Source organism: Microcaecilia unicolor, chromosome 12 (assembly GCF_901765095.1).
Source record: "Microcaecilia unicolor chromosome 12, aMicUni1.1, whole genome shotgun sequence".
Taxonomy (NCBI): Eukaryota; Metazoa; Chordata; class Amphibia; order Gymnophiona; family Siphonopidae; genus Microcaecilia; species Microcaecilia unicolor.
The window spans coordinates 17,341,377-17,362,011 of record NC_044042.1 but is presented as its reverse complement, the minus strand read 5'-3'; the positions used below and the strand labels follow the sequence as shown (position 1 = coordinate 17,362,011).

Genomic DNA, 20,635 nt, shown 5'->3' with positions numbered 1-20,635 from the left:
ACCTGCTGATGTCTTAATGATAGCGTGCATCCGTCTTTGAAAAATTAGCAGATGTCACTCAGGAAAGCATTTCTTTAATTTAAGGATTTCACAACCTGCTCTTTCAAGCCCAAGGCTCTACCGAGTGAGGTAGAGAAATTATAAAGCACACAACCTTTCTCGTACAACAATCATAATACCAATAAAAGCATTGCCAAGCAGTTGAAAAACCAGGGCTTTTTTTGAGGCGGTACTTGGGGGTACTGAGTGCCGGCACCTTTTCCATTGTCTGCTAAAATTGACCCATGGTCCCCAAGTTTTAATGAAATAGCTCAGGCTCTACACAACAATTCTGCCTTGTCGTAGATTCTGTGACTGGTTGCAGGAGGCCTGGCTATTGTGGGGTGGGTCCCTCAGTGATCACCCCCACCCTTGAAGGGTGGCCTGGCATTTGAGTACCGGCACCTTTTTCGCTAGAAAAAAAACACACTACTCTTTAGGATCCGAGAATCTTGCTATTCCTTGGGTTCTACATGGAATCTTGTCACTCTTTAGAAGGGCTTTTTTTGAGGGGGTACTTGGGGGGTACTGAGTGCCGGCACCTTTCCATTGTCTGCTAAAATTGACCCATGGTCCCCAAGTTTTAATGAAAGAGCTCAGGCTCTTACACAACAATTCTGCCTTGTCGTAGATTCTGTGACTGGTTGCAGGAGGCCTGGCTATTGTGGGGTGGGTCCCTCAGTGATCACCCCCACCCTTGAAGGGTGGCCTGGCATTTGAGTACCGGCACCTTTTTCGCTAGAAAAAAAACACACTACTCTCAGGGCCGTGCCGATGCGGTAAGCGAGGTAAGCGCCGCAGGGGGGCACCCACCTCTGGAGGGCGCCGCCGCGGTGCTTACCCTCGCCCCGGCGCCCCAGCCCAATCGTGGACTTCGGACGTCCTTGCTGCCCTCACAAGCGTAGCGCTTTTGCGAGGCAGCTCGGGCTCTCCCTCCTTCCTTTCTTAGTTCCCGCTCTGGCTCCCCGATCAGCAGCCCCCCCCCCCCCCCGCGTGTTTTAACCTTTACGCGATGTCAATCAATGAAGAACGCACACCAGACTCGTTTCCAGCTTCTCTCTTCACACAGTGTCCCGCCTTCAGCGTCAGCGATGATGCATTTCCTGTTCCCGCGAGGGCGGGATACTGTGTGAAGAGAGAAGCTGGAAACGAGTCTGGTGTGCGTTCTTCATTGATTGACATCGCGTAAAGGTTAAAACACGCGGGGGGGGGGGGGCTGGTGATCGGGGAGCCAGAGACGGGAACCAAGGAAGGCAGGAGGGAGAGCCAGAGCTGCCTCGCAAAAAACGCTGCAGCCTGCCCATGTAGGGGAGAGGAGCATTGTTGGCGATGTATGGATGCAGGGCAGGGAGAGAGAAGAAATCATTGGACAGGAGGGGAGAGGGCAGAGCAGGGGAGAGAATGCTGACAGGCCAGGATGGGAGGGCATGGATGGGAGGGCAGCAGCAGGGCCCAGGGAAGAGGACAAATTGCTGAAAGGGGAGGGGAGAGAGGAGGATTGCTGGCTATGGATGGAGGAGGGAAGGGCAGAGAGGGACAAGGATGGACATGGGGCCCAGGGAGAGTACAATTTGCTGGAAATGGAGGGGAGGGGAGAGAGGAGGATTGCTTGCTATGGATGGAGGAGGGAAGGGCAGAGAGGGACAAGGATGGACATGGGGGCCCAGGGAGAGGACAAATTGCTGGAAAATGGAGGGGAGGAGGAGTTGCTGGCTATGGATGAGGGAGGAGGGAAGCGCAGAGAGGGACAAGGATGGACATGGGGGCCCAGGGAGAGGACAATTGCTGGAAATGAGGAGGGGGAGAGAGGAGGATTGCTGGCTATGGAGGGAGGAGGGAAGGGCAGAGAGGGACAAGGATGGAAATGGGGGCCCAGGGAGAGGACAAATTGCTGGAATGGAGGGGAGGGGAGAGAGGAGGATTGCTGGCTATGGATGGAGGAGGGAAGGGCAGAGAGGGACAAGAATGGACATGGATGGGAGGGCAGGACCCAGGGAGAGAGGAGAATTGCTGGAAATGGATATAGAGCAAGAAATGAAGAAGAAGAGGAGGAAAGTAAAGAAATAAATGGAAAGGAAGCCCTGGAAATGAGTTAAGAGGGACGATAGTCAGCAGACTCAGATACTGGGCCAGCATGATCGGAAAAGAAAGTCACCAGACAACAAAGGTAAAAAAAAATCATTTTATTTTCATTTTAGCGTTTGGAATATGTCCACTTTGAGAATTTACATCTGCTATCATTATTTTGCAATGTATAGCAATTTGTTCTAAGAATATGGCTGACAGTTCCTGTCAGTGTGGCAGTGGTGAGCGATCATTTTCACCGGGGGGGGTGGGGGGGGGGGGCGGCCAACTGATAGTCTGCAGGGGGGCGCCAGAGACCCTATGGCACGGCCCTGACTACTCTTTAGGATCCGAGAATCTTGCTATTCCTTGGGGTTCACATGGAATGTTGCTACTATCTGAGATTCTGCATGGAATCTTGTCACTCTTTAGGATTCCAGAATCTTGCTATTCTTTGGGGTTCTACATGGAATGTTGCTACTCTTTGAAATTCTGCATGGAATCTTGTCACTCTTTAGAAGGGCTTTTTTGAGGGGGTACTTGGGGGTACTGAGTGCCGGCACCTTTTCTATTGTCTGCTAAAATTGATCCCCAAGTTTTAATGAAAGAGCTCAGGCTCTACACAACAATTCTGCCTTGTCGTAGATTCTGTGACTGTTTTCAGGAGGGCCTGGCTATTGTGGGTGGGTTCCTCAGTGATCACCCCCACCCTTGAAGGGTGGCCTGGCATTTGAGTACCGGCACCTTTTTTGCTAGACAAGATGCACTGTGAAAAACCATTCTGCTCCAAACTTCCTAAACCTAGTTACTTAGGAGCGTAAACAAACAGGGCAGGATTAACTCTTGGCGGAGTCCTAGGAAAATAAGCACATGTGGTCCCTCATTGTATATAAAAACACATTTGCTCCTAGCTCATTTTCAAAAATAAATTCCCACCCCCCCCCCCCCCCGTTCTGTGTATGCCTTGTAGCGCTATAGAAATGCTAAATAGTAGTAGTAGTAGTTTAAAATCTCACAAACGAGGCCCTGTGAAATGCCAACTGTGGAGGAAAATTGGACAAAGTAGGGTAGTCATTGTGTTAGGGGCCCTTTTACTACGCCGCCTAGGCGCCTACATGCGCCCAACATGCGTTAATTTGGCGTTGCCACCCGCCTACCACGAGGCCCGGGAGGTAATTTTGTTTTTTTAATTACGGCATGCCCGCTACCTGCGCCGGCAAATAATTTTTATGTTCCTGAGCGCGGCGGAAACCGGGGCGGTAATACGTCATTCTAAAACATGCGTAGACGATAGCCGCACGGTTACCACCTGAGACCTTACCACTAAGTTCAATGGCCGGCGGTAAAGGTCTCAGACCCAAAATGGACGCGGGCGCAGATTTTATTTTGGCCGCACGTCATTTTCGGCAAAATTTTTTAAAAGGCCTTTTTTACAAGCGCGCTGAAAAATGGATCTGCGCGCGCCCAAAACACACTCGCCCATTTTTCGGCGCACCTTAGTAAAAGGACCCCTTAGTCTGCTTGAATGTGCAGAACTAAAGGTCAGCAAACCGAAAACAAGGTGGTACGTATTTTATTCAGCTACATTTTGAAACATCCTGTGGCGCTCACAGGCCTGCAGGGATATGTAACCCATCGGTCTACTATTTATTTATTTAATACATTTGTATCCCGCGCTTTCCCACTAAAAGCAGGTTCAATGCGGCTTACATAGTACTTGGTTATACAGAATTTTGTTAGATAGGTAGGAAAATTAAATGTAGCTTGGTAAATGTAGGCGATATGGGGTAGTGATTGGGTGGAGAAGTGGAAGAATGGATGGGTTGGTAGGGATGGGTGATGCAGCAGATGTAGTCTGGTCTACTAGCTCATTTTCAAAAATAAATTCCCCCCCCCCCCCCCCCCGAGAGTTTCCGTTCGAAAATAAAAGCTTAACACGGACAAATCAAGACTAGGCTTAGGATTAAGAAAAGCTGAAGTAGTTGAAAATTGTGTGAGGGGACAAAGGTGGATTTGTGGCGCTGTGAACAGAAAAGACCCAACGTGCACTTTTATGTTTCAGATCGTCTTGATTGGAACTAGAGTAATGTAGTAGATGATGGCAGAAAGAGATCAATGGGCCCTTCCAGTCTGTCTAGTTATTCCTGCCTAAGCCGCTATGGATACATCCCAGCTGCCAGAGTACTTGCAGGCAGTGGTGTGGCTACGTGGGGCCACGGGAGCCTGGGCCCCCGTAGATTTGGCCCTGGACCCCCCTGCCGACGACCCTCTCGACCCCCCTCCTGCCGCCAACCTGCTGTCGCCGTCGCCTACCTTTGCTGGCGGGGGACCCGAACCCCCACCAGCCGAGGTCCTCTTCTTCCGGCGAAGCCTTGCGCCGGAAGAAAAGGACCTCAGCTGGCAGGGGTTGGGGTCCCCCGCCAGCAAAGGTAGGCGACGGCGGTTGGCAGTGGGAGGGGGATCGAGAGGGTCGTCGGCAGGGGGGGGTCACAGTTGTTGGGTGGTGGTAGTGGCAGTGCAGGTGGCCGGCGGCGCCGGGGGGGGGGCTAAAATGTGCCCCCTCACCTCGGCTCTGGACCCCCCTCCCGCCGAAGTCTGGCTACGCCCCTGCTTGCAGGTAGATCCAGTGCTGGCACATGGCTGATAAAAGACTTCTCTCTCAGTTCAGAGGTCTTTAATCTGGGGGAGCTTAGGGTTGGAATAGGAAGCTGATACCTTGTTCTGCTTTTATCCTGTAGGATTGTATGTCCTGATAGGAGCCGGAGCACTGATGATGCTGGTTGGCTTCTTTGGATGCTGCGGAGCAGCCCGTGAGTCTCAGTGCTTGCTTGGATCAGTAAGTAACTTATTCCGAGAATCCTTTTTCTGTGCTGTTTTGGGGGTTGGGGTGGATTTGGGATTTTTTTTTTTCTAGCTCATGTCAGTCTTCCAAGCTTGCACCTTTAAACATCCATTAGCCTGAGGGAGATTTTAAAAATTCCAAATGAAAATGACAGAAATTTTCTGGGTGCCCATCCCAATTTATCATCCCAGCAATGTTTTTATTCTTTAGTTCCTCAATCTCTCATCCTCTGTCGATAACGTACGTGGGGGTTTTTTTTTTTCTCTCAGTTCTTCACCTGCCTGCTTGTGATCTTTGCTGCTGAGGTGACCGCTGGAGTCTTCGTGTTTATAGGCAAGAATATGGTAAGGACTGGGGTACATTTGTATAAGTCTGTGTTCTCAGGCCATACATCCTTCCCCCCTCCCATCCCAAGTGCAATTTGTGGTCCGGGAGCCTGATGAGCTGGCCAACTGGAGTCAAGGATGCTTAAGCATAAGAATCTGGGTCACACCAGAGGTCAACTGGGTCAGCATTCGATCTCCAGTAGCAAGCATTAGGCACTTAATCATATAGTTGTCCATCCCACGTATGTCCTCTAGCAGTCGTGGATTAGGGATTAACCGATGCATTAATTAAATGCATTCCTGGTAGTTATGCTCAATGATTTCTCTAATCCTTCTTTTAACCCCCCCCCCCCCCCCCCAATGATTTTTGCCTCTAAAGATTTCTATAGTGATTTATGAAAGAATTCTTCCTTTCGTTTCTTTATAACCTGTTTCCTGATAGTTTTTATTGGGTCTCACCTACTCTGCATAGTTAATCGTCTTTATGCCGTTCATGGGTTTCTAAACTGTTTTCATAGGAGCCAACGTTTCAGAATTATTGGGGGTGCTAAGCCCAATGAAAATAACCCCTCCCTGGACACACACACAGAATTTCTCTCAATATTGGGGGTGCTAAAGCACGCCACAGAGCTGGCTCCTATGACTGTTATCATATGTTCCTGATGGCCGCTGGGGAAAAGTGTCAGGTATCCTGCCACAGACTGTAAGAAGTCTCTAACACAGGACGCCAAGCAGGATAGCGATGGAGTACTCCTGGGGCAAATGCAGATTGAAGTTTGGCAAGACTGGAACCAAAGCGAGTTAAACATGATAGGACTGGAGACCTGCAAAAAGCTGAACCAAAGCAGGGCTGGGGTGGAGCAAGCTAGAGAAGAGCAGAGCCGGACCAAAATTCTTATTTCTTGTTTCTCATGTCATTCATAGGACTTTTCATTTTTATTTGTTGTTTTTGACCATTTTTATCAGTTTCTGATAATAGCGTGCATCTTTGAAAACAGCAGATACTATGTGGACAGAGGGTGCACTATTTTCTTGAGTTTGCACATGCACAACGGTTCGTACATGCATGTTGGTTCCACTATCAGAGACTAGTGCATACCATGGGGATGGGGTGGGATGGGGCCGGACGGGGACAAACTTTGTCCCCGTGTCATTCTCTACACCAGTCTCCCCGACACAGGGACATGTGGGGCTGGAGATCCAGCCCCCTAACACCAAAAAATAAGGCCCTGGCGGTCCAGTGGGCCGCAAGCCCAAACTCCCCACCTAGTGGTCTAGCGGTCCCCCTCTCCTCCCGTACCTTTGCGGTGGAGGAGGGAGTCACGCAGTCCCTCCTCTTCGGTGCCACCTTATAATGCCTGGGCGTTTCCATTTTGAAGGCAGCACTGACAAGGAGGGACTGTATGACTCCCTCTTCCACCGCAAAGGTACGGGGGGGAGAGGGCACCACTAGACCACCGGGTGGGGAGGGGTTGGGCTTGCAGCCCACCGGGCCACCAGGACCTTATTTTTTAGGTGTAAGGGGGGGTTAGGGGGGCTGGAGATTGGGGGAGTGGAGGTCCGCTAGACCTCCAGCCCCCGTGTCGCTGGTTTGGGGGTAATCAGGGCTCCTGCGGGGGAGGGAGTGGCTTAGGTTCAGGTCCTGGGGGGGATGGGGGAGCCTGCTGCTGGACAGGGCTCCTTATTTCTCCTCAATGCTCTGCAAACCCTAACACCAGCTCTGAGCTGGAGTAGGGTTTGCTGTGGTGCCAATGTTTATGGGAAGGAGGTATGAGAGAGAGAGAGAGAGACGGACAGACTGCACAAAGACTGTAGGAAGGGGGTATGAGAGAGAAACTGATGGGGACCCAGGCTATGGTGATAGGTGAAACAAAGAAGCAATTGTCTCTTTGCTTCACCTATCTAGAGGGTGCTGTCACACAGCAGACAGCATGCTTTTTTGGGGAAAGGAGACTATTAACTTTGCAGCTGATTAGCAGAGGCACCTATGTGAACTGATTTACTAAAGTTTCTTTGCCAACAGGTACAAAATAAGGAGAATAACATCTTAGTAAGTCAGTTTCTAAAGGAGCTACTGCTAATCTGGGAGGGGATTCCACCCCCCCCCCCCCCCCACCACACACACACACAAATGTCACTGGGGACAATGTTGGAAGGGTAAGAAAGGGCTTAGAGGCTGGATCCTAAGCTTTTGGGCTGACTCCTGGATTTCATGAAAATGTATCGAGGCCTGCCTTAAGGGCAAGAGCTGAAGCAATCCAGAGTCCCTATAATGTGCAAGTAGTTCAGAATCATATTACGGAACTCACAACAAGATCAGTGTAGGGCAGTGGCATAGCTACGTGGGGCCAGGGGGGCCTGGGCCCCATACATTTGACCCTGACCCCCCTCCCGCCGCCAACCCGCCGTCGCCTGCTGGTGGGGGACCCCAATCCCCGCCAGCCGAGGTCCTCTTCTTCTCCTTCTGTTTCCGACGTCCTGCACGTACAACATACAGGACGTCAGAAACAGAAGGAAGCCTTTTGCAAGAAGAAGAGGACCTCGTCTGACAGGGGTTGGGGTCCCCCCCAGCAAAGGTAGGCGACGGCGGGTTGGCGGCGGGAGGGGGGTCAGAGGGTCAGCGACAGGGGGGGGCAAAGTCAGCAATGGTGAGGGGGGGCTAAATTATGCCCCCTCACCTCGGGCTCTGGACCCCCCCTCCCGCCGAAGTCTGGCTACGCCCCTCTAGGGTCAGATTATCCAGGTTTGCTGCACACAGTTGAAAGTGTCCATAGATCTGACGCAGCCCACAAGTTGCTGGGAATCAGAAGCATTCCCAGAAATTCCCTATTTCCAAGGCCTAGGGCACAGTTGTTCCTCATGGACATTGAACCCTGCATCCTATTCAAGACAAGGTCTCTTCATTATAGGTCTATTGGCTCCACCTGGTCATGGGAGGGAGGGGTAAAGGTTCCAGCTTCAGTCTCCCAACCTGGCAGCCGTTAGTTCAAGACCGGCCCTAACAGGACATCCGACTCTTATGGTGACACCTACTGGTTGTCTCCCGAGACCGCGCAGGGTGTGTTTCTGAAGGGCGTCTCAGTTTGCCTCCCTGTGTCGAAGAAATGAAATCAGTGAAGCGTTACCTAGTAGAGGATATTAAGCGGTAACCACAAGTGACGGTTCAAACTGCTTCACTTCGCTGTGCAAGAATTTGCTCTAAGCATGCTTTCGGGTCTTTTTCTTTTTCTTTTGGAAGTAAATCAGTCTTATTTCCCTTTCTCTTGTTCTAGGCTGTGGAAGAGGTTCAGAATATATACATCAAATATTACGATGCGTATGTAAACGGCGAAGAGAAAGAAAACAAAACTCTTCTTTCGTTTCACAAAGTGGTAAGCACCATCCACCCCCTTGAGTGTCCTCACACAGCTGTAACCAAGCCAGAGAGGAGTGAGTTACTTTACATAACTCGGCATAGCATCAGCGACTTATGAGTAAACGTGAAGAGGAATTTTGTAACATTTTCGCCCGGGAAAACGTAAGATGCACCAACATAAAATGGCTAGCCAGATTTTTGCAGCAGCCAACTGACAGTAGCAAGAGCTTGGAAGAGAGAGTAGAGATGCCACAAATCCAAGCTGTAAAAATTAACTTGATTATGTGTCCGATGTCGAAACTGACAGCATTGAGAAAAGGCCACTTACCAGGTTTCAACAAATTTGGCAACCATGTGAACAAATGAAAGACTCTATTATTTCATCACCTTAACTGAGGTGGGTGGGAGGGAGGGGGGGGGGAGAGGGGAGAGAGGTTAACAGAATTTGATTGAGAATTTTGTTATGGAAGAAGAGATTATTAAGGTGTATACATGTTTATATTTGTAAGTTAGAATGGATGTATCCACTATGTTAAAATTCAATAAAGAAATTTGGAAAAAAAAAAGAAATTTTGTAACCGAGAGCCTGCATATAAGTGCCACTTTCATGTGTTAATTCACAGAATGACTAGCACTCACTCACGTAAGTTACCCACAAAGTGCTAGCAGCAGGGCAGACTGACCATTCGGGCAACCGGGCAGTGCCCAAGGGTCCAGAGGCTCTGCCCGGATGGCCCGCCACACACTATGGCCCTCCCTGTTCCTACCTTTAAAGGCACGCTGCTGGTGATCTAGTTGCCTCTGCTGGGGGGGGGGGGGAGGGTGGAGGAGACATGTTCTTTCCTGCCTGTTGTGCGGCCACTATTACCCTCTGCCCGGCACCACTGTACTTTAAAATTGGTGGCCGAGACTCCCTGCGGAAGTTGGTGGTGGTGGTGGCGGCGGCAGGGGGGGGGGGGGTCTGCAATGGCGGGGGGGGTTGGCGGCGGCAACCGGGGGGGGAGGGTAATGGCAGGGAGGGCTAAAATGTTCCCCCTCACCTCGGGCTCTGGACCCCCCTCCCGCCGAAGTCTGGCTACGCCCCTGTTTTAGAGTGTGGATACCTTATTAAAATAGCATTTCAATTTAGAACTAGATTACTAAAGAGTTTTCCTACGTGCAAGATACATCCAGCCCTTAGATTTTTCTTGAGTGAAGGATATCATTTAAGGGAGGGACTTTCATCAATGTGGACTCCCATTTTTATTTATTTTTATTACATTTGTATCCCGCGCTATCCCACTCATGGCAGGCTCAATGCAGCTTACATGGGGCAATGGAGGGTTAAGTGACTTGCCCAGAGTCACAAGGAGCTGCCTGTGCCTGAAGTGAGAATTGAACTCACCCTAACCACTAGGCCACTAGGCCACTAGGCCACTCCTGCACTGTTGCTACTATTTTGAGATTCTACATGGAATGTTGCTATTCCATTACACTAGCAACATTCCATGTAGAAGTCGGCCCTTGCAGATCGCGCAGGCTTCTGCTTCTGTGAGTCTGACGACCTGCACATACGTGCAGGACGTCAGACTCACAGAAACAGAAGCCTGCGCAGCCTTCTACATGGAATGTTGCTAGCGGAATAGCAACATTCCATGTAGAATCTCCAGTAGTATCTATTTTATTTTTGTTACATTTGTACCCTGCGCTTTCCCACTCATGGCAGGCTCAATGCGGCTTACATGGGGCAATGGAGGGTTAAGTGACTTGCCCAGAGTCACAAGGAGCTGATGCAGAGTAGCCGCCTAGTGGTTAGTGCAGCGGACTTTGATCCTGGGGGGGCTGGGTTTGATTCCCAGCGCAGCCCCTTGTGACTCTGGGCAAGGTACAAATAAATACCTGTATGTACTATGTAAACCACTTGGAATGTAGTTGCAAAAACCACAGAAAGGCAGTATATCAAGTCCCATTTCCCTTCCCTTATGTTAAAAGTATTTTAAGCGCCTTACAATTCCTCAGTGTGAACTGTTTTTACTATTTATACAAGGTAAAGAATGTTAATACTAGAATTGTATCTGCATTTTGCTGTAAAAAGTAACAGATTAGACTAAAAAAATAAATAGCTGTCCAATCTCCCATTAATCTACCATTAATAATGTTGGATTATTTGTAGTAAATAATTAGCAGATTTTGATACACACAGCTTCAGCTTTAGAAATGTTAATTTCTTTTCTTCATCTCTCTCACATACACCCCAGAATAATTCACTGCTGAGTCACTTTAAAGTTGAATCAACAAAACATCTGTTTACTCACAGTTTTAGTTAGATTGATATTCAGCAGGCTTATATATACATAATATAATACATTTGGTTTATCAGCTCTTTCCATGTGCTTAGATGGTAATGGATGCTCACACCATAGATCCTCAGCTTAGGAGAGACCTTTTGAGCTCCATGTGCTGGCTGTTCCTAATCCCCACAGGAAGTTGCATGGGTGTGACCTCTCTAGGCAATTCACATCAGAGGTCACAGAGTAATCACAGAGAAAGAAAAAAAACATTGCTGACAGACAATGCATGTAAAACACAAATACATTATTCTAGGGTTACCATTTTGTGTCCTCTGAAAAAGAGGACACATGTCACGCCCCCCTACCCCGCCCCCGCCCCGCCTCATGCCCCGCCCCTGCCACGCCCCCTTCAGGTCCAGGTTCCGCCCCTATTCCCCCCCCCCCGTCACATAGTCCCCTCCCCCCCATCTCATACCCCCCCCTCACTTCCTGTCTAGCCCTGGTGGTCTAGTAGCGTCTTCTCTTCGGGGCAGGAAAGAGCCCCCTCTTTCCTGCCCGGAGCGCTGCCTGCCCTTGCCTGCTGCATCCTCCTCGGTATGGCTGGGGATTCAAAATGGCCACCGAGAGTTGAAGCGGCCTCGCGAGAGTTCAACTCTCGGCGGCCATTATGAATCCCCAGCCAGACCGAGAAGGATGATAGACAGGGGAGGCAGCGCTCCGGGCAGGAAAGAGGGGGCTCTTTCCTGCCCCGAAGACGTCACTAGACCACCAGGGAACATGGTAAGGAAGGGGAGGGGACGGGAGACCACGCGCCGATCGCCCGCCCACACGCCCACCGCACGCACGCACCTGCCCGCACCCGCGCCCACGTTTGTCCAGAAATCCGGACAAACGTGGGCGGGGGCAAAATCCGCCGGACACCCCGGACATGCCCTCAAAAAGAGGACATGTCCGGGGAAATCCGGACGTATGGTAACCCTACATTATTCCAACAAATAACTGTTGCTATTTTAGTGCAGCTCCCATTTTTTGCAGTGAGACCCTGTGCAAAAATAGCAAGCCTTGTGGTAAAACAATTAGGGTAGCCCCCCTCCCCCCACAAATGACATATTTTTCCCCAAAGGAGGTTGTTTCTTTTTTTCTTTTATAGAGACCTTTTCTCACTGTGAACCTTGTTAGAAGGGTTGTATCTTAGTTAGCTGAAGCATCTTTTATTCAAGTTGCATTCCTGCTAAGATTTTACGTTTACAGTGACAACGAAACGGTGAAAACTAGATTTTTATTTTTCCCTGTCTGCTCCGTCTAGCTGAACTGCTGTGGAAAAGATAGCAATGAAAATGCTGCAAGGATGGAAGCCCTGTGCCCCCCACCAGAAACAGAGCACCGAGTAAGTATGGGTTTTTCAGGTGTAGCAGGAGAGTCAGAATTCGTGTGGTGTTCATTACAATATGGAAGATGGGAGCAGAAGTATTTCGCTGTAGCTCAATGAGGCGCAGTAAGGCTACCGCGCATGTAGTGTGTACATAAGTACATAAGTATTGCCATACTGGAAAAGAGCAAAGGTCCATCGAGCCCAGCATCCTGTTTCCAACAGTGGCCAATCCAGGTCACAAATACCCGGCAAGATCCCCAAAAAGTACAAAACATTTTAAACTGCTTATCCCAGAAATAGTGGATTTTCCCCAAGTCCATTTAATAACGGTCTATGGACTTTTCCTTTAGGAAGCCGGCCAAACCTTTTTTTAAACTCCGCTAAGCTAACCGCCTTTACCACATTCTCTGGCAACGAATTCCAGAGTTTGATTACTCATTGAGTGAAGAAATATTTTCTCCTATTCGTTTTAAATTTACTACATTGTAGCTTCATCACCTGCCCCTAGTCCTAGTATTTTTGGAAAGCATCAAATCACCCGGTTAGCGTGCCCACCTGGCAGTAATTTTGAAGTTGGCGTGCGCTGTTTCCCATGGTAGAAAATATTTTTTCTATTTTCTACCGCAGGGGGGCGTTCCCAGCTGTGATCGGCAACGCAGCCACATTGGCGCATGCTGCATGAGTACCGTGCGTTTAGCGCATCAGCCCTTGCCACTAGGTCAATGGGTAGCAGTAAAGGGCTCAAGCAGCAAATAGCCATCCGCTTCTTTTAATTTTAGCGCACGGCCGTTTACTGCCCCCATTTAAAAAAAAGCCCTTTTTCCCAGCTGCGGTAAAAAAAATGGCCCGGTGCGCGCCAAAGAAATGCGCTACCGCAAGCCACTTTTTACCGCACCATATCAGCAGAAGGTGTTCACTGCCCGTGTCTAGCCTCTAGCAGGTTCATCAAAAGAAAGCCTGGGCCCCAATATACCATTTATCAGTGACGGCTTGGATTGGGCAGAAGGAAGGGTTTCCACTGTTCTTACAAAGAAAAACAAAAAAAACTTCTTGCACCGTCGCTTGGAGATTTATTGGCTGCTTCCCCGGGCTGACTCAAACTACCCACAGCCACACACAAAATTGTACCATAGCATTAAAATACAAAACATGTCTGCTGTTGTAAGAAAGTGGAATCTCCATGCTGTGGTCTAAGCTACTGAGAAGTCCCCAAAAAGGCTTCCTCGTTTTCACCCAGTGTCTTTGAAAGATCTCTTCAAACTTTACTGCGTCTTTTTGGTGACATTTTTCAGCTACACTGAAATTTACAACCATCTATTCTCAGGCGGCTGAGGGATGATATGATAGAAGTCTACAAGACAATGAGCGGAGTAGAGTGGACAGATGTGAAGCGTTTGTTTACCCTTTCAAACAATTTCAGTTTATTTAAACTTAATATACCGTCATTTGATTTACAATTTATAACATTATCGGAACAATAGCATATATAGTTGCAAAGTTACTTCATCCTAGCATGGTCCAGTCACCCAGCTCATATTCCCCACCAGGTCCAGAAATAAATGCAGATCATTTTCCGTCAAAAGAGTCCATGAAAAGATAAGTTTTCAAATTTCTCTTAAACATTGGGTAAGAAGACTCAGTCCATAAAGAATCAGGAAGATGGTTCTAGAACGAGGGTCCCTGCACACTAAAAATAGAATTCCAAGTAGGGCTAGATTCTATATATCATGCGTAAAACATCAGCGCCGAAATGAAAAAAGCCTAAGCGTATTCTATAAAGTACGCCTTAATTTAGGCATACTTTATAGAATAAGCCTACATTTCTGCGCAGTTTATAGAATACACTGAGGGCCCATTGATATGACTAAATTTAGTCACGAAAGGGGCAGGAGTAGCCTCCATGAAAAATAAAGCAAACCAACGAGAGTAGAGGCTGACTGATAGACCAGTGGCGTAGCTACAGTACATGGGGCCAGGGGGGCCTGGGCCCCCGTAGATTTGGCCCTGGACCCCCCTGCCGATGACCCTCTCGCCCCCCCCCCCCCCCCCGCGCCAAACATGCAGGACGTCAGAAACAGAAGGAAGCCTTTTGCGGGAAGAAGAGGCCCTCGGCTGATGGGTTGGGGTCCCCCGCCAGCAAAGGTAGGCGACGGTGGGTTGGCGGCGGGAGGGGGGTCGAGAGGGTCGTTGGCAGGGAGGGGGCAAAGTTGGTGGCGGTGGCGGGGTCAGCAATAGGGGGGGTTTGTGGCGCCGTGGGGGGCTAAAATGTGCCCCCTCACCTCGGGCTCTGGACCCCCCCTCCCACCGAAGTCTGGCTATGCCCCTGAGACAGACCAACTCGGGAGACGATGTTGAAGACGTTTAATAAAACAACTTGCACAAAGGACCCGACAGGGTCCGTGTTTCGGCGCAAAGAGCACCTGCCTAAGGGCAGGGGCATAGCCAGACTTCAGCGGGGCGGGGGTCCAAACCTGAGGTGAGGGGGCACATTTTAGCCCCCCCCCCCGCGCCGCCGACCCTCTCCCGCCATTTCCGACACCCCCCCCGGCTATTGCCGACTTTGCCCCCCCTGCCGCTGACCCTCTCAGGTTGGTGGCAGGAGGGGGGTCCAGGGCCGTCAGCAGGGGGTCCAGGGCCAAATCTACGGGGGCCCAGACCCCCCCTGGCCCCACGTAGCTACACCACTGCCTCAGGGGTCACAGATAAAATTCTAACCTTGTGTTAGCTTGGGGAATTCCCTCTGAACATGTGCGTTGTGAAATAAAAAACAAACAAACTTTTCCTCTGAATGTTAGCTCAGAGGATAATACAAGTACAGCGTGCCGTTAGGGAAACCATCAACTCATGACAGAAAAAAAACTTGTCGGGTCCTTTGTGCATCATCTGCCGAGTTGGTCTATCAGTCAGCCTCTACTCTCATTGGTTTGCTAAATTTAGTCACGTCCATTTATGCCACATCTTACTTGGTGTAAACGCCGACGCCTAAATTACAGGCGGAGCAGGTGTATTCTATGACAACACGCATAAATTTAGGAAATGTCCACACCCCCGTTCAACTATGCAACTTAAAATTTTTGCGCATCATGTTATAGAATGCACTTACCCCCCCTATTCACTAAGCCATACAGCAATGCAGACACAGCTCATTCGAAGTGAACAGGCTGTCTCAGCATTAGCGCACAGCACGTGGCATAGTTAACAGGGGGGGGGTTAGTCAGTTGTGCGCATAAATTCTAATTATTGCCAATTAGTGTCAATAATTGCCTGTTATTTGGCGATTATCAGCGCTGATTGTCTTGATCACTAATTAAGTTGCGTACGCAAATACAGATTACGACTGTATTTGCTTGCGCGGTGTGTCCAAAGAAGTTTGCCTAAACGAGGATATCACGAGAAGATTTTGCTCAGTTGATCTAAGAGCAAAGGACAATATGGCATTAACAAGCGAGAAAGAAAAGATAGAAGTTCTGTATTATCAATTTTGTAGACTAAAATGAGTAGATTGAATGTCATTCTTTGTGATCCCTCTCCCCATTCCACCTGCAACTATGACCAGCAAATCGAATTCATTACAAAAAGCCCCGAGCAAGCCCTGATGTTGACCTTCTTTCACATCTCACTTGGGTTAGAGCAGAGGAGTCAGCTCTGGGGTGCAGTGGCTGCTTCAGCACCCCCACAATTGAGCAAACTCCTTGACTCTGTCCAAGGAGAGGTCATTTCCACTGGGTTTAGCACCCCCAATAATTTTGAAATGTAGGCTTTTATGGGGTTAGAGTACAAAGTTTCTCATCAAGTACCTGAACATTTGTATTCTTTCTGTAGAACTGTATAGAAGAGATTCAGAAACTGATTAACTCCAAGCTCCAGATAGTCGGCATAGTTGGGATTACAATTGCTGGAGTTACGGTGAGTAAATCCTTCTGTGATGTGAGATCAAGTCAGGTGATACTGGGTCTTTGGGACTTTTTTCTGTAATCTCTGCAGAGGCACCCATGTTTAAAGGCAATAACCCTTCTTTCTCTGCTAAACTTTAGTCAGATCAATTAAAAGTCACAATGACACTTATCCCCGTGACAGTAACAAAATCTCCCTAGTAGTGAGTCAGCAGATAGGAAGGTGTAAGTAACATACATGCAGTGAGTCAGAAATGATTGATCACTATTGAAAGACGATCTTGTTATACTCATCTGGCTTGCACAATGTAGCACAAGCACTCTGAGAACTGCTGGCCATAGCAATGGGCTGTAAAACATAGAAACCAGGGTTCAAGGCCGTGAGTTTCTGAGACGTTTGAAACTCACGGCTCAGGAGCAACAAAGTTTATATAAGTTTGCTCTCGTTTGTTTCTCCATTTCCAGTGCGACTTAGAGTTAATGAGGCGATTGATATTAACCTCACTCTACATATAAGCTTTTGAAGAAGTTTATCTTTTTCCTCCACCTTATGAGTTTTGGTAATGTAAAAATTGACAGAGAACTTCACTGTAAGTGTTTAGTTTAAAATTTCACTAATTTTGTGTGTTTACACTTATTCAATCACTGCTTTATTTGCGAGTTCTTGTAGGAGAACAATTTATGATGTATAGAGCTTTCAAGTGAGCCAGACTCACTGAAGTTGTGCTCGGTTGCTGGTGCAGCCTGTACTGAGCTCTCCGTGAACTCTTACAAAATTTATATTGATTTTTTGCTTTGTATCACATTTGTGATTTTCGGTGGAGTCTTCTGTAGACATTACCAAACTTTTTTTTTAAGTATTTGGGACTGACTTCTTTTTTCTCCAGTTAATTAGTTTTGTCTCTCCCTTGGGATTTTTTCTAGTTGGTATATCCTTTTGCTGGCCACACTGATGCTTCTTTACCTCAACATATACGCTACATCTTGCATTCCCAGTTAGTGCCACTAGGTGTCAGTACATATTTTTAAGTACGACACAGCAGAAAACTTCATTTTGGCTCAGGAGAAACAAATCATTCTAAGACTCCCTTTCCCAACAAACCGGAGGTGTTAGGTTCAGTTCTTACAAACTATAGTAGGGCTGCCAACTGGATCCAGATTCGCCCAGCAGGATTGATCCAGTCCTGGGTTTACCCACTGCGTGCAAGGACGTGTACTAGTCTTGCTTTTCTTAGGGAATACAATGGGGATATCAGAAGTACAAGTCCAGCATGCAATGGGGTAAACCCAGAACTGGATCAACCCTGTTGGGCAGCCTTAAGCTATAGACAACTCAGACACAAAAGGGAGTTCATATCCACTCCAAAATGAATAAATTTGACTCAGCATTTCGGAGCTAAGCCCAACTCATCTCTGAGTTATATTTTTGATTCTGGGACACGGGTGATTTGTGCAGTGGTGTAGCCAAGGGTGGGCCTTGGTGGGCCCAGGCCAGGGGTGTGCTGGTAAAATTTTAACAACAGGCTCTCTCTCCAGGCATAACCGGCCCTGAAATTTGGGGGGGGGGGGGGGGGAATACACGCCTCTCTCTCCCCTCCCTAGTGTAGGCACGCTAGGCATACCTTTGCCGAGCCCCACCAGCCAATAAATGGACTGCCACCGTTCTCTGCTGCTTGTTTCTGGCTCTGAGCAGCATTATGGAACCTTCTTGCGCTTGCATGAAAAGTCCCAGCCTGATGCTTAGAGTCAGAAACAAGGAGCAGGGAGCAGCAGCAGTCTATTTACTTGGCTGGTGGGGCCAGCATCACTGCCAGCTAAGTAAAACAGAATTCAGGAGGGGGCCCAAGCCCACATTTTGGGAGTCAGTTGTTAAAGTAGCCATGGGGAGGCCTACTTTAATAACCGGCTCCCAAAATTCTTAAAACCTTAACAAACAGCTCCCCCAAGCCCGTGAGAGCCCGCTCCAGCACACCACTGGCCCAGGCCCACCCAGTAGCACCACACCTATGGTGTGGCTGGCAGGGATCCCTAAGCCCCACCAGCTGAAAACTCTCAACAACTGTACCTCCTGCATGCCTTGTAAATAGCAGATCTTCACCTACAGTGAGCAGCAACAGATGCATACTGTTCGCACCGGCCCCACAGCCTTCCCTCTGATGTATTTCCGCCTATGTAGAAACAGGAAATTGTATCAGAGGGAAGGCTGTGAGGCCAACATGAGCAGTGTGTAATAGTTGCTGCTGGTTGCTGGTGAACATCTGCTATTTAAAAGGTATGCAGGGGAGGGGGGGGGGGGGTGTTTGAGAGACCATATGGCATGCAGGCAAAAGAAGGAGAGACCAAATCACTTGTGGGACGACCCAGGGATCTTCTGTCCACCCATCTTGGGCCCAGGCCCACCCAAAAGTGGGAGTCTGGCTACGCCCCTGGTTTGTGACTTGAGTGGGACGGTCACTTGACTTCTTACTATAAGAATGCTGCCAAAATTAGGTTACAACTACAAAATTTCAGTGAAACCAAATCTTAAATACGAGTTGGTTTGAAAAGGCCAAACCCGCAAGCCGTGCAAATCTCAAAACCATATGGATGTCAGCAGCCCCTTGTACGGACTTCTGTTAGTGCTGAATCAACTGCTTCTTCTCTTCCAGATTTTTGGCATGATATTCAGCATGGTTCTGTGTTGTGCAATCCGCTATACCAGGGACGTGCTATAAACACCACCTCCACCCCAGTCCCACCCTCCAAGACCTCTGAAGAAACCCCAACAAGTTCGCTCTCCAGTCCAGACAAACAACCGTAACATTTCCATGCGCAAGAATCATTTTCTCAATCAAGTTACGTCAAGAAAGATGTGTCGGTTGACAGCACTGTATTTTTTAAATAGGATTATTATTTTAATTCAGGAAGGGAAACTGAAGCAAAAAGATAACATGACAGATAGGAAATACGTTGAAAGATATGTTTTTCAAGTGAAGACGTTAATGTTGTCTTGAAGTTATTTTTTATCTGAATGTATGTTGTTTCTTAACTAAGCTTTTCAAAAATGTGGATCCAGTAGCCTATGTATTTAAATATAGAGAGCAAATGCTGTGCTTTTTATTTTATTTGTAAGCTTTCCTATTTCCTTAAGTGCCTTTTGGAAAGCAAAAAGACTGGCTGACAGTTTTTTTGTGTACCCTGAATCCTCTAAGATTGTCCTAGCTGTTAGGCCAGTGGCGTAGGAAGGGGGGAGGCGGTCCGCCCCGGGTGCACGCGCTGGGGGGGTGTCGGCGCCGCTGGTTACCTGCTCTCTCTGCCTCGGAACAGGTTACTTCCTGTTCCGGGGCAGAGAGAGCAGGGAACCAACGGAGCCGACGCAGCTCCCAGAGACAACGTGCACTCGGCGGGGCGGAGCGCCAGCAGTAATGATGCACTCCAGGGGGGGGGTGCGCCGTGCTGCACCCGGGGGGGAGGGTGCGCCGTGCTGCACCCGGGGGGGGGGGGGCGCAGCGGCGACCCGCCCCGGGTGTCAGCCGGCCTCGCTATGCCGCTGTGTTAGGCTGCTGAATCTTCATTCCTATCAGCATCTCTTCTTCCCATTCACTGCCGAATTATATTCAGAAGGATTCCCATTAAGCATAAAATATGTGGTGGCCGGTGGGGGGGAGGGGGAGAGAAGAAGACCTAGATGACGAGGTGGTGGTTAAGTGCTGTCTGCAGCCAGCTGGGTTGGCTTCTGCACTCAGTTGCAGGTCCTTAAGAACCACAGCTGAAAGTTCAGCAGGAGCAGGCATTCATACCTCTGAAGGCACAGCATCTAGTCCAGGAGTCCTTGGGAGAGCCAGGACCGCTGAGGGGGGGAAGGGGGGGCAAAATTGCCTAGGCCCTGGCTCTCTCTCTCTTCTGCTCCTGACGGGGACCCGGAAGATCCTGGCCCGACAGGAGCAGGAGAGAGAAAACCCTGGCACCAGGCCCCCCTTGGAGGCAGGGGAGGACCTGGAGAAACAGACACAGTGAAAATCTGTTCTGCAGGGGGACGCAGTGGCGTAGCCACAGGGGGCTTGGGTGGGCCAGGGCCCACCCATTTATGGCTCAGGCTCACCCAACAGTAGCACATGTTTAGTGGTAACTGGTGGGAATCCCAAGCTCTGCCAGCTGAAGAATTCCCCCTGGTAGTAACGAAAACGCTACTCTCCACAACACCAGCACCTGTGCATGCTCAGTTTTCAGTGCATGCTTGCTGCCAAGGTGGAAAGAAGCATTTTCCCACCAGCTGAGATAATTTTTTTGGAGGAGGGGGGAAGAACACTTGGTGCCCACCCAATTCTTGGCCAGGCCCACCCAAAATCTGTTGTCTGGCTACGCCCCTGAGGGGGAGTCTTATAACATTCCTTGCTGATAAGAACTGCTGGGGAAGGAGTGAAGTGGGGCCAGGAAACCTTTATGATGTAGCATCCTTTCATTCGTACTTTCCAAGAGCAGCCTTCTAGTACAG

At 49.1% G+C, this 20,635-nt stretch overlaps 1 protein-coding gene across 1 annotated transcript in view; it reads left to right on the top strand.

Annotated features, from left to right (window-relative positions):
* TSPAN2 (tetraspanin 2) overlaps positions 1-19,408 on the top strand; it is a 124,686-nt gene extending 105,278 nt beyond the window's left edge. The window contains exons 3-8 of the mRNA XM_030220972.1: positions 4,842-4,939; positions 5,215-5,289; positions 8,544-8,642; positions 12,203-12,283; positions 16,091-16,174; positions 18,810-19,408. Coding sequence (XP_030076832.1) covers positions 4,842-4,939; positions 5,215-5,289; positions 8,544-8,642; positions 12,203-12,283; positions 16,091-16,174; positions 18,810-18,875 — 503 coding nt within the window. The 3' untranslated portion in view covers positions 18,876-19,408. The remainder of the gene's footprint in view (positions 1-4,841; positions 4,940-5,214; positions 5,290-8,543; positions 8,643-12,202; positions 12,284-16,090; positions 16,175-18,809) is intronic.
* The last annotated feature ends 1,227 nt before the right edge of the window (positions 19,409-20,635 follow it).